This window comes from Lepidochelys olivacea (assembly GCF_965140295.1).
Source record: "Lepidochelys olivacea isolate rLepOli2 genome assembly, chromosome: 5".
Lineage (NCBI taxonomy): Eukaryota > Metazoa > Chordata > Testudines > Cheloniidae > Lepidochelys > Lepidochelys olivacea.
This window is the reverse complement of record NC_140415.1, coordinates 66356943-66368468: the sequence shown is the minus strand read 5'-3', so window position 1 is coordinate 66368468 and position 11526 is coordinate 66356943. Positions and strand designations below refer to the sequence as shown.

Genomic DNA, 11526 nt, shown 5'->3' with positions numbered 1-11526 from the left:
AACCTCTTCTTCTTCTTCAAGTAGTGTCCCTACAGGTGCTCCACTTCTGGTGACTCCCAACTAGTATTCCCATAAAGAGGAGGAAGCTTCAGAATTGAGTCCAGAACTGAAGATAGGACTGCATTAACAAGTACTGCATCTGAACTGGAGTCCTGGATCAAGGCATAGTGCTCAGAAAATGTATGTACTGAAACCCACGTAGCAGCCTTACATATCTCAGATACTGGAACGTTTTTGAGTAATGCTATGGACATTGTGAGAAATCTGATAGAATGTGCTATTGACCTTTGCAGAGGTTGAGCACCAACTCCTTCGTACCATGTGACAATGCACCTGGAGATCCATCTCAACAATCTCTGGGCAGAGATCATGAACCCCTTGGATCTGTATGTGATGAAAATGAACAGCTTAGGCAGCTCCTGAATTTGTTTGGTCCTATCTAGATAGAAGACCAATGCCCATCTAACATATACGTTATGAAAAGGTCTCCTGTTGTGATTTACATGGTTGTGGACAAAACACTGGTATGCATGGTTGAGATGAAAGTCTGATAGTACCTTAGGTAAAAATTTAGAGTGTGGGTGTAAAAAGATCTTGCCTTGAAGAACCCCTAAATGGGGATTGGGGGTCTGCCATCAAGGCCCCAGTTTCTCTGACTCTATGGGCCAACGTGATAGCTACTAAAAAGGCCATCTTCTGGATAAGTGAAGCAAAGAACAGGTTGCCATTGTTTCGAATGGAGGTCTGATGAGATATCTAAGTACCAGGTTGAGGTTCTAAGTTAGAGTGGGGTCCCCAACTTGGGTGTAGAGGTTCCCCAAACCCTTAATAAACCTTGAAGGCATAGGGTGAGCAAATATAGAAAACCTTTCTACTAGAGGATGAAGAGTTGATGTTGCAACCAAGTGAATTTTAAATGAGCTAACTGAAAACCTTGATTCCTTTAAGTCCAGCAGGTGACCCTGGATAGCTGAGAGCCACAAGAATTCAGACACGAATCGGTGGCGTTGACACCAGTGGCTGAATCTCTTCCACTTTTGCAGGTAAGTAATTCAGGCTGACTCCTTTTTATTGTTCAATAACACGTGCACTTCTGCAGAGCAGGTAGATTCTAAGCCTGCGAACCATCAAGGAACCAGGTCCTGAGGCAGGAGATCCCTTGGTTGCTGTGAAGTAACCTGTGTCTTGGGATAAGAGATGATGAATGACTGGAAGCTTGATCACTGGATGCACAGATGAAGCAGTTAAGGATACCAAGCTTGTCTCAGTCAGGTCGATACTTTAAGGATAACCCTGGCTTTGTCCTGTCTGATCTTGTTCACCAGTCTATTAGCAGTGCTGCATACAACAGTCCCTTTGTCCAAGATAGGAGAAAGGCATCTTCCAGAGAGCAATGGCCTACACCACCTCCTGAACAAAACAGAGGACACTTCTTATTCCTGGAATATTGAAGTGGTTTACCTCTGGAAATCCCCAATCTTGGAGAATATCATGGAGAATTTGAGAGCCCAGTTTGCATTCAGAATCATGTGAGAAACGCCTGCTGAGAGTACTGGCTGTGGTGTCCTGAATGCCAGGGAGGTAGAGAGCTGAAATTTGGATCTGATGGGCTACATACCAGTTTTACAATTTAATTGCTTCAGTGCACAGGGAGCAGGATTTTGCTCCTCCTTTTTTGTTGATATAGAACATGCAGCCACATTGTCATGATCCTGATTGATTTGCCCCTGATAAGGGGTAGGAAATGAAGACAAGCAATCCTGATTGCCCTGAGTTCCAACAGGTTAATGTGGAGACAGGTTTCCCGAGTTGCCCATCTAACCTGAGCCATGAAGTGTGGTACTGAGGTGAGCTCCCCATCCCAACATGGATGTGTCTGTTCTCATGCTTATTATTGGAGTTGAGTGAACAAAAGGAATGCCTGCACTGATGTTTGAGTTGATTTTTCCCCCCACCAGTCTGGGGAGTTCTTTACATGAAGGGGAACTGCAGTTTGCTTGTCCAATCTGTTCAGTGAAAAGATTGTTCTGAGCCAGCCCTGGAAGCAACAGAGACATAGTCTTGCATGATTGGTCACCAAAGTGCAAGCTGCCATCTGACCCACAAGCTATAGACAGTTCCTTACTGAGGTTTGAGGATTCCCTTGAATGGTCCTGACTAGATTTGATAAAATCACGAGTCTGTCTGTGGGAAGGTAGGCCATGGCTGCCAATGAATCCAAGTATGCCCCTATGAACTGTATTCTCTGTACAGGCGTTAATGTTCATTTTCTTACATTGAGATGAAGACCTACTTCCTAGAAAAGCACATGATGTATGACAATACCGCTTTATAAACTCAACCCTGGAGCAGCCAGTCATCGAGGTACGGGAAGACTAAAATCGCCTCCTGCCAAAGGTAAGCGGACACTACTGCTAGGACCTTTGAGGACACACTTGGAGCTGAGAAGAGGCTAAAGGGAAGTACTTGGTATTGAAAATATTCCTGGCATATAGTAAAGAGTAGGTATTTTCTGCAAGAGGGGTGTATTGTTATATGGCAATAGGAGTCTTGTAGATCAAGGGGCAAAAACTAATCTGCCTCTAGTTAAGGGATTATAGTTGCCAGGGTCACCATTCTGAACTTCTGAGACTTCATTAATATGTTTAGTAGTCTCAGATTCAGAATCAGTCTCCACCCTCTATTTTATTTTGGCACAGGGAAATACCTTTAATAGAACCCTTTTCCTTTGTGAGGAGCTGGGACTCACTCTGTCACTGCTATTGAAGGAGAGTCTATTTCTTGTCTCAGTGCAAGCTTGTGAGAGGGGTCCCTGTAGGGGGACGGGAAAAGGGGGAGTGGAAAGGAAGCAGGGCTGCAAAGTGTATTGGACCCAATGTTATGACCTCTATGAACGACTTGTCTGTAGAAATCCACCTTGAAGCATGCGGGAAGGGAAAGGTGGTCTCCAAAAGGAGACAAGTGGGCAAAGGATTGCAACTGCTGAATTAGAGGTGTGGGAAGATTCGAACCCTTGACTGACCCATCAAAACTGTTGTTTCAATGATGACTAGGTACGCGTGGAAGGCGGTTGAGCAGCCCTCTTTCTCTGGAACTTATGTCACTTTGTCGGGGGAGGGGGTGTTCAATGGATCTCTGAAACCCACAGAAACAAGGAGGGCGAGATCTTTGCGGGGTTTGAGAGCTACAGGATCTTCTTTTATTCTAGGTGTATATATTGTGACAAAGCTCTGTCCTTGTCTCAGAAGGTCCCGCACTTCCTGGAGGATTTCGCTAGCCTCAGGGGCTCACTGTGACCCTCCACATAGCCCTTCTCTCTCTAGAGGCAAGGGTCACAGCCTACTGAGCCATTTTCATCATAAGCCAGCAAAGAAGATGAGGAGAAGCCACCCTCCCTTGCACAGTCTCTGTTGTCTCCCAATCTCAGTGATTAATCTGGGACGGGAGAGCCTGGGCCCGCCCTCTGCCCACTGGCTCGCCATCTGCCTACTAGGGCAGTCTTCTGGCCCTGGGTCAGGATCCGGGTTCCCAAGGCCTTCGCGGTCTTCCTCTTTTTTTTTTTTTTTTTTTTTTTATTTTCCAGGTCTTTTGGGGGGCTGAGAACAGATCCTGAAAAATCTCAGTGAACCTCAAGGGTTGACATTCCCGCGGTGACGAGTCGCTGTCCTCAGGGTCCCCACCTCCCTCCAGCCTCTCCGCAGGGGAGTAAATTATCAAAGCCTGGATAGTCCCTCCCAATGACTACAGGATATGGGAGTTTAGGAACTACAACCACGGCCACCTCAATGGGGTTCTTCTGAACCTCTGTCTCCACCGGGATGGTGGGGTAATGGCTCACGGCCTCCTGTATGCATGTCACTGCTAAGCGTTTGGCTTGCAGCAGCTGACTACTTTTTACCAGCTTACCCGATATGAGGGTCATAGCACTCCCAGAGTCCACAAGTGCTGTAGTCTCCGCTCCGTTTATCCTCACTGACCTGGTGTAATTATGCGGGGCTAAAGTGACCCCTGCAAGGTGGATAAGGAAGCACGGGACCTCCCAATCCCCCAAGTTACATTGCATAGGCTCCTCAGTGCTGGGACATTGTGCTGCTACGTTTCCCCACTCCTCACATGCATAACATGTATAATTGCTTCTAATCACTCCCCTATCCCAGGGGGTTAAGTCCCAGGGTTCCCCATCACTCAGGCCAATCCCTTCCTTCTGGGGTCCCCGCTGGTTTTTGGCCCCCCCCTTCTTCCACCTAGGACTCCCTGGGGGTTTGGCTGCCCAACCTTCCATGGTTGGGGTCAGGTGCCTGCTTCAAAGGAGACCTTCCTTGGGTAGTTGGGTCAATTCCCTGGCTATCATCTGTCTTCCTACCAGCGCAATCATCTTGTCGTAGGTGGACGGATCGTTCTGGCCTACCCATTTAACGAGATCTGGTGGCAGTCCCCACATGTAATGGTCCATGACCAGGGTCTCCAAGATCTCCTCCGGGCTGCATGCCTCAGGCTGTAACCACTTTCGTGCGAGGTATATGAGGTCAAATAGCTGGGACCTCGGGGGTTTGTTCTCCTGGTATTTCCACTCACTGAACCTCTGGGCCCGTACTGCTGCCATCACCCCTGATCGTGCTAGGATCTCTGCCTTCAGCTGGGTATAGTCAATAGCATCTGTAGCAGGCAAGTCAAAGTAGGCCTTCTGGGCCTCTCCGCACAAAGAAGAGGCAAGAATGCTGGCCCACTGCTCCTGGGACCACGCCTCATGCTGAGCAGTCCTTTTGAATGAGAGGAGATATTCCTCTATGTCATCTCCCAAGTCATCTTTGGCAGACCACCAGTGGCCCTCAGGGTTTGCGTCGTCAGACCCTCGGGCCTGGGTGGTGAGGATCTTCAGCTGATCCACTACTTCTCGCAAGAGGGCACGATCTTGGGTCGCCTGGCCCATTAATAATTTATTGGTTTCTTGCTATAGCCGCACAGACTTCTGTTGTGCCATTCCCTGAACCCGGGTGGCCTCCTGCTGGGCTGCCGTGGCTTGTACCAGAGCTCTTACCACCTCCTCCATTGTGGTACAAAACAAAAAACAAACCAAAAAAACCCCAGTGAACTTTTTTTTTTTTAAAACCTCTTTCTTCCGCCACTCTGTGAATGATGATCCCACTCCTCACACCAGTTTTGACAAAGCTCTGTCCTTGTCTCAGTGGGTCCCGCGCTTCCTGGTGGATTTCACTAGCCTCAGAAGCTCACTGTAACCCTCCACATAGCCCTTTTCTCTCTAAAGGCAAATGGCTCAGTGGGCTGTGACCTTTTCATCATAAGCCAGCAAGGGAGGTGAGGAGAAGCCACCCTCCCTTGCAGTCTCTGTTGTCTCCCAATCTCAGTGATTAATCGGGGAGGGGAGTGGGGAGCTTGGGCCCGCCCTCTACTCTGGGCTCCAGCCCAGGAACTTTAAAAGTAGCAGCTATGGTAGTGGACTTTTTGGAAATAGGATGTGTACAATTTCCTGGGCCACTTCCCCACAGCAGCCCCCACTCAATATTTCCTTCACTGTTACCTCAGGGCCTCCTTCCTTGTGCCTGATATCGTTTGTACTGCTTAGTTCCTCCAACAGCATGGCTTCCTCCTACAGCTCCTGACACACGCACCCAACTGACTAAGTGGGAGGCTTTTAACTAGTTTCAGCCAGCCTCTAAGTGGCTTCAGGTATCCCAATCAACCTAGCTATCTTTCCTGCCTTCTGGAAAGATCTTAATTGACCCCAGGTGTCTTAATTGACCTGGAACAACTGCCATTTACTTATCCTGGTAACAGGGATTTGTTTAGCCTGGGGCTAATAGATCGGTCTCCCACTACTTTTCTGTAGCCATCTGACCTTGCCCCGTCACAATATATACCCAGAGATCTTAATGTGGCCCTGAAGTTTTTCAGCATATGACAAGAGTGGTCTGTGGTTTCTGAGAACAACTTTTGACCATCAAAGGGAGGTCCTCAACAATATTCTGAACTTCTCTTGGCAACTCTGAAACTTGGAGCCATGATGCCCTGTGAATAGTGCCGCGGAGATGGGCCTGGCAGCAGTGTCTGTGGCATCCAAGGACACTTAAAGTGACGTTCTGGCTAATAACTGATCAACTGCAATGATAACCTGAAATTGTTCCCTCTGTTCTTGTGGAAGATCATCAATAAAGTTTGTAAATTTATTATAGTTTGTGAAATTATATTTAGCCATGACTGCCTGATAGTTTACAATCCAAAACTGTAGGGTCACGGATGAATTGGACATCTGTCCAAAGATGGCTAAGCACTTTTGTTCCTTGTCATATAGCAGAGACTTGGAGTAGTGTTGTTTACCCCACTCATTTACCGCATCTACCACCCGAGAATTGGGTTGGGGAGGGGGAGGGAATAAAAGTTTGGAGTCCTTGGAGTATTTTTTAATCCTGCTTTCCCTATGGCAGGTAAGTGTCTTTAGGTGGGTCCCTATCATCCACCCCTCTCCCACTTCTCACGAGGTCCCACTGAGCTCTATCATAGGTGTCCTTCTGTTTTATGTCTTCCTGTGAATGTACCTATTCACTTGACTTTAAAACTACGATATCTACATTGGTAATTTATGAATTTGCCTCTTCGCTCCCACTTAACTGGGATTGGCAATGGAGTCTCTCTCTTTAGAGGTGGATTGCATTGTTAAATTCACCTCTGGAAAATCATTGCTTGGTGAGGACGGTCCATTCTGCTGAATCCCAAGAGTTGAAAGGACATATCCACTGTTGCATGTGTCTCTGGAGATGTTCTAGGTGGCTGTGGAAGGGATGTGGAGGCCCCAAAAAAGCAGTCCAGCTGTCATTATCCCACTGATTGAATTAGGGTGCACTCTATGGGCTGGGTGCAATCATGGCAGAGCTCCCCGTCTGTGGCTCGAGAGATCTCATCACAGTTGAAGCACATCTTTGTGCTTTTGGCTTCCTCGGTCTATTCTATTCCACCAGGATGGGGCAAAAAACAGTTACAAGGAATAGTATTTGTCTTAAAATAATAAAATTACAAGCAGCTGCCATCTTACACATGATACCGAGTAGGACTAAATAAGCATCACAATTTGGAAGCACCAGAAGATACTTAAAGTTATGAAATCTTCAGTTTTTAAAAACTGGTAAAGTAATTTTATAACTTCCTACAACTTTTAAGTTATTTTCAAAGCTTTTGAACTGTGAAGCTGATTTGTTTGGTCCTAACTCCACATCAAACTGTGTTGCTTGCTTTATGGCTGAGGGGAAAACCCTGAGTCACTGATTAAAGATAGTGACAGGGTGTGACATAAAACTGATTTTGAAAAATTCTTTACTTGTGCAAGGACCAGCGCCTCTGCATAGTTAACGATTGAAAGTACTTGGTTATAAACCCAGATTTTCAGCTCATCTCTATCTTCAACAACAACAAAGCAATCCACCTCAAATTTTCACATGCCACATCTCATGCCAGGGCAGAATGTTTCTGGAGTATGTACATTTTAATAAATTTAGCCATCAAATGTACTGTAACCTACTCTAGAATTTACTTGAAACACAAATTTGAGAGTCAGCTACCCCAGGCAGAAGCTATCTACTCTAAGTTTCACAAGTAGGCTGTTTGAGTGTTTGGATAGGTTCCCCCCCTCCCGCTCTTTAATTCTTCTTTTAGACTAATGGAAATTCTACTGAATTTGTGTTTCTCTGGAAGTTGTTTCCCTACTTTTGATTTGCCCAGATCTTGTCCAAATTATTTTTCCTTTTCATATTTGAGCGACTTTAGGCCCTGATCCTTCAGTTTGTTGCATGAGGACAGACTGCTGTGCCCATAAGGACCCCCCCAGAAGTCAAAGGAGCTCTGCATGGGTGCAGCAGTGCACTCACAGGCTTAGTGTTCTCCTATCCCCATTTCAGATGATTGCTTTTAATGACGACATACATGGCTGCCTCCAATTCTTATACAAATCCATATTTCTAAACATGTTTTATTTCAGCTTTTTTGCACTGGGATGAGCAAAAAAGCAGGTAAATATACAGAAAGTGAGATACTATCTATTCATGAAAAAGCAGAAGAGACATTAAATTAGCCATTAACCTTGTTTTTTATTTAGGAGCGCATCAAAATTTTTATACCAGAGCTTTGGTTGACTGGAATGATATGCACGCTTAATTTTAATAGTGTTTTTAAAAAACAGTAAACATGATGTGTACATTCAAATGTGTGCAAGACAAACATCGTCAATACTACATGGTTACATTATAGAAAATGAAATGTTTGAAATATATAGCTGTGAACCCTTTATGTTTTTGGTATAATTTATTTAGTCAGCACTTAATAGGACTATTTTCTAGAAGCCATTTCACATGTGCCCTATTTAAAGATTTGTACTGACTCTATGGCAAGTTCATAGTGTAACTGTAGTTACACTGATAATTTCTGGATAAGGAAAACAAGGCTCTTATGCTTAAATATTTCTTTGACACTAAATCTCTTGTAATTTAAACTGGAAAAAAAAGTCTAACTTGCAGTTTATAAAGTTATTATTAATAATCAGCCGCTTGAACTTTCAAAAGGGGACAATGACATTTTGAATACATTCTATAATTCTAAATGCCACAGATGAAAGCACAAAACTGCTGAACCTGGATGATTGCTCTTCAAAATCTGACCATTTAAAAGCATAATCTGAGTTGCTGAAGCTTCTCATAGTTCTAATAAAGTCTTCAACACTCTTAATGAGAGCCGCTGACAACAGCTGCGTTTAGAATGCCAATGGTATGAACATTACAGAAAATGCTGAAGCTTAAGTAGTCGGATAAACTTGGAAACATTAAACATTCTGGTAACACTGCAGTTTCTCTTTAATATGAAAGGGCAGTAGGATGCACCACCTACAGATGGGGTATTTAGAGTTAGATACCAGACCAACTGTAATCGCTCCTTAAAAACCTTGTCTTTTAATGTGGCCTTTTTTTAAGTGACTTTTTAAAAAACAAACCTATGTAGCAAATAAAGGCATCTTCTTCAGTAACCAAAAGAATTTCTTAGAATAAGAAAATATATAAACAGAAATCTTTTCTGTAGGAGGATATACAGACATATACCTTATATAACCGTGTATATTAAACAACAAAATAAAAAGTATATTCAAATGTTAGGAGTCTGATGTAAACAAACAACAAGGAGATTCAAAGTGAAAATACACTATCCTTACTTCACCCCATTGTGCCTCGTTACTGCAGCATATATGGTATTAAAAAATTCAAATGCAAGAAGCTCTTGTTTAACTCAAAGAGCCAAGCGATTTCTTTGGAAATGTATTCAAATAAAAAAATGCTCCTAACCAAGATCATGTGCATCAAATTTCAGCCCAGGAAAAAAATTCAGTCACATTATAAACCCCTTGAAAATAGGAGTTTATAATGACAACTACAATGGCGCTTTGAGAGCCACTATAATATATACTATTGGGTTGGGGCGTTTTTCTTTTTGCTCAGTATACATATATAGTAAACAGACACTGGGAAAACCGGCGTGCAGCTTTTTCATTAAAGTTGTGCAATTCATTGAACTGCTGAGTAAACCTCTTTGCCTTAAATATTTTAGAAAATGAGAACAGACTTTTCAGCTGAATATATACAGTGTGCACTAGCTAAGAGTATTTAAATTTATATACAGGTAAGTGCACCAAGACAGACAGAGACAATAATGGCTTTGGAGAGTTGAGTCAAGGTTTAGTTTGCTTTTCTACCATTAAAAATGCACACTGAAGATTGTTTTTGAAGGAAGATGCTTCCAATTTTGTCTGAAGTGCTTCATTTCTTCTCAGTAAGGGTTTAATCACCAAATTTTATATCAAGCTAGATTCTTTTGGAGATGGTGTAACATCAGAGGTGCCACTGGAGGGTCCGCTGGTAGCTGCAGAGAAGCAAAAAACCCTACACTGGTAAGATTGTACAGCAAAAGAAAGGTCAATATTAAAACTTACATCAATCTTGCTGTAAACTGAATTCAGGTAACCCATTATAATCACTAAGTAACAAGTGAATTAAGTAACTTTTGAGATGTTTGGACTTAAGTTAGACCTACTTTGACACTGTTACAATGTGTTGAACAATTCACTCTTGAAATTCAATAGTCTGCCACAGATGAAAAAAATAACCCACCAAGAGCAACTGTTTGTGAAACCCTCTAACATCTGCTCTTATAGAAATCAGACAGTCAGAAGAGGGAACACATTTTAACAAATTATATTTATCTGAGCTGCCCTGAAAGCCACAGAAAAACAAACAATTCTTTCTGTCTAATGAAGAGGCAGGAAATTGGTGGGAAATAATATTTTCAAGCTTCTCAGAGCTGTAGAACAAATAAAGGAAAGTTTTTACAAACTGTTCTTGACAGCATTTTTAAACAGATTTACGTATATACTTGAGCCAAACAACTTAAAAATGTGTTGAAGCAAATTTCTAGTATAAACTGAAGATAGAGAAGGCAGTTTCAGTTTTTCCAATAAGATGTTCAACCTTTTACTATAGTCATTTACAATAGTGTTGAAGTTTTTCATATGATTAGTTATAGTCAAACAAATAAAAATTCTTGGATTCATGTACCTGTGCATAGGCTTTGTGGGAAATCTCAGCCAAAGGCTCTAAAACACTGGACCCAATAGGGGAGTAATATGGTATTCCTGCTGTGATAGTTAGACTGGCTTCAGTGCTCCAAACAGTCAGCTTCTTTTAAGCAGGAAGCAACAATAGACCCCAAACAGCCAATTAAAAAGGACAGAAGACAAACTTCAATATCCCTTAAATCTCTGGAGAAGATAAATGGTTGACTCGGGGGGAGGGGAATCACATTGCAACAGGAAGCAAAAAACTAAACAAGACATATCCTAAAGAACAAACATAAGACATCTTGAAGGGATAAAGATAGTTACCACCCAGAAATATATTTCTGGGAAGTACACTGTTATAACAGCTATCAAAAAGATGTAACACCAAAGTATTAAATAGGGAGGGCAGAAAAGTCTGAGGACCCTTCAAATGGAAGATTTTGTAACAGATAGGGCAAATCTAAAGAACAGCATTTTGTAAATGCACGTAGAAAAGACAATTCTGCTTCTTTTCAAATCTCCTGGATAACATCGGGTAAGAAGCTGGCAAACTCTCACAGAGGGAGCCTTGCTAGGCAAATCTAGAACTTGAAGGCTACGTTTATAGGATTCAGTATTTAGACATGGTTCTCTTGGAGACAGAACCTGTCAAGACTGAATTAAAAGAATTAAAAGGTGGATGAACTTGACAAAGATTTCAGTCAGAGCTAGAAAAAACCTAGGAACCTTTTTGTTTCTTAAATAGACACTGGGCCTGTGGAGAATGGCTTCACTGGAATGGATCTATTGGCAAATGATTAAGGTGAAAGTCAGTCACCCTCTTTATGATTCATCTGTTGCATAATGTATTTATTGTGATTTACAGAATTTAGTTGTAAACTGGATCAGTCACTAGAATCTGAACCTTACTGTACACAAGG

The 11526-nt window shown here is 42.8% G+C and overlaps 1 protein-coding gene across 9 annotated transcripts in view; it reads right to left on the bottom strand.

The window, feature by feature from the left end:
- Positions 1–8084: 8084 nt before the first annotated feature.
- The window catches only part of PPIP5K2 (diphosphoinositol pentakisphosphate kinase 2), a 106583-nt gene continuing 103141 nt past the window's right edge, over positions 8085–11526 (bottom strand). For 8 of the 9 annotated variants that reach the window (XM_084627834.1, XM_084627838.1, XM_084627836.1 and 5 more), the window contains one exon: positions 8085–9912. In XM_084627834.1, the coding sequence (XP_084483960.1) occupies positions 9845–9912 (68 nt within the window). In that variant the 3' untranslated portion in view covers positions 8085–9844. Of the gene's footprint in view, positions 9933–11526 lie in introns of all 9 variants that reach the window. The other variant, XM_084627837.1, reaches the window with a different exon arrangement.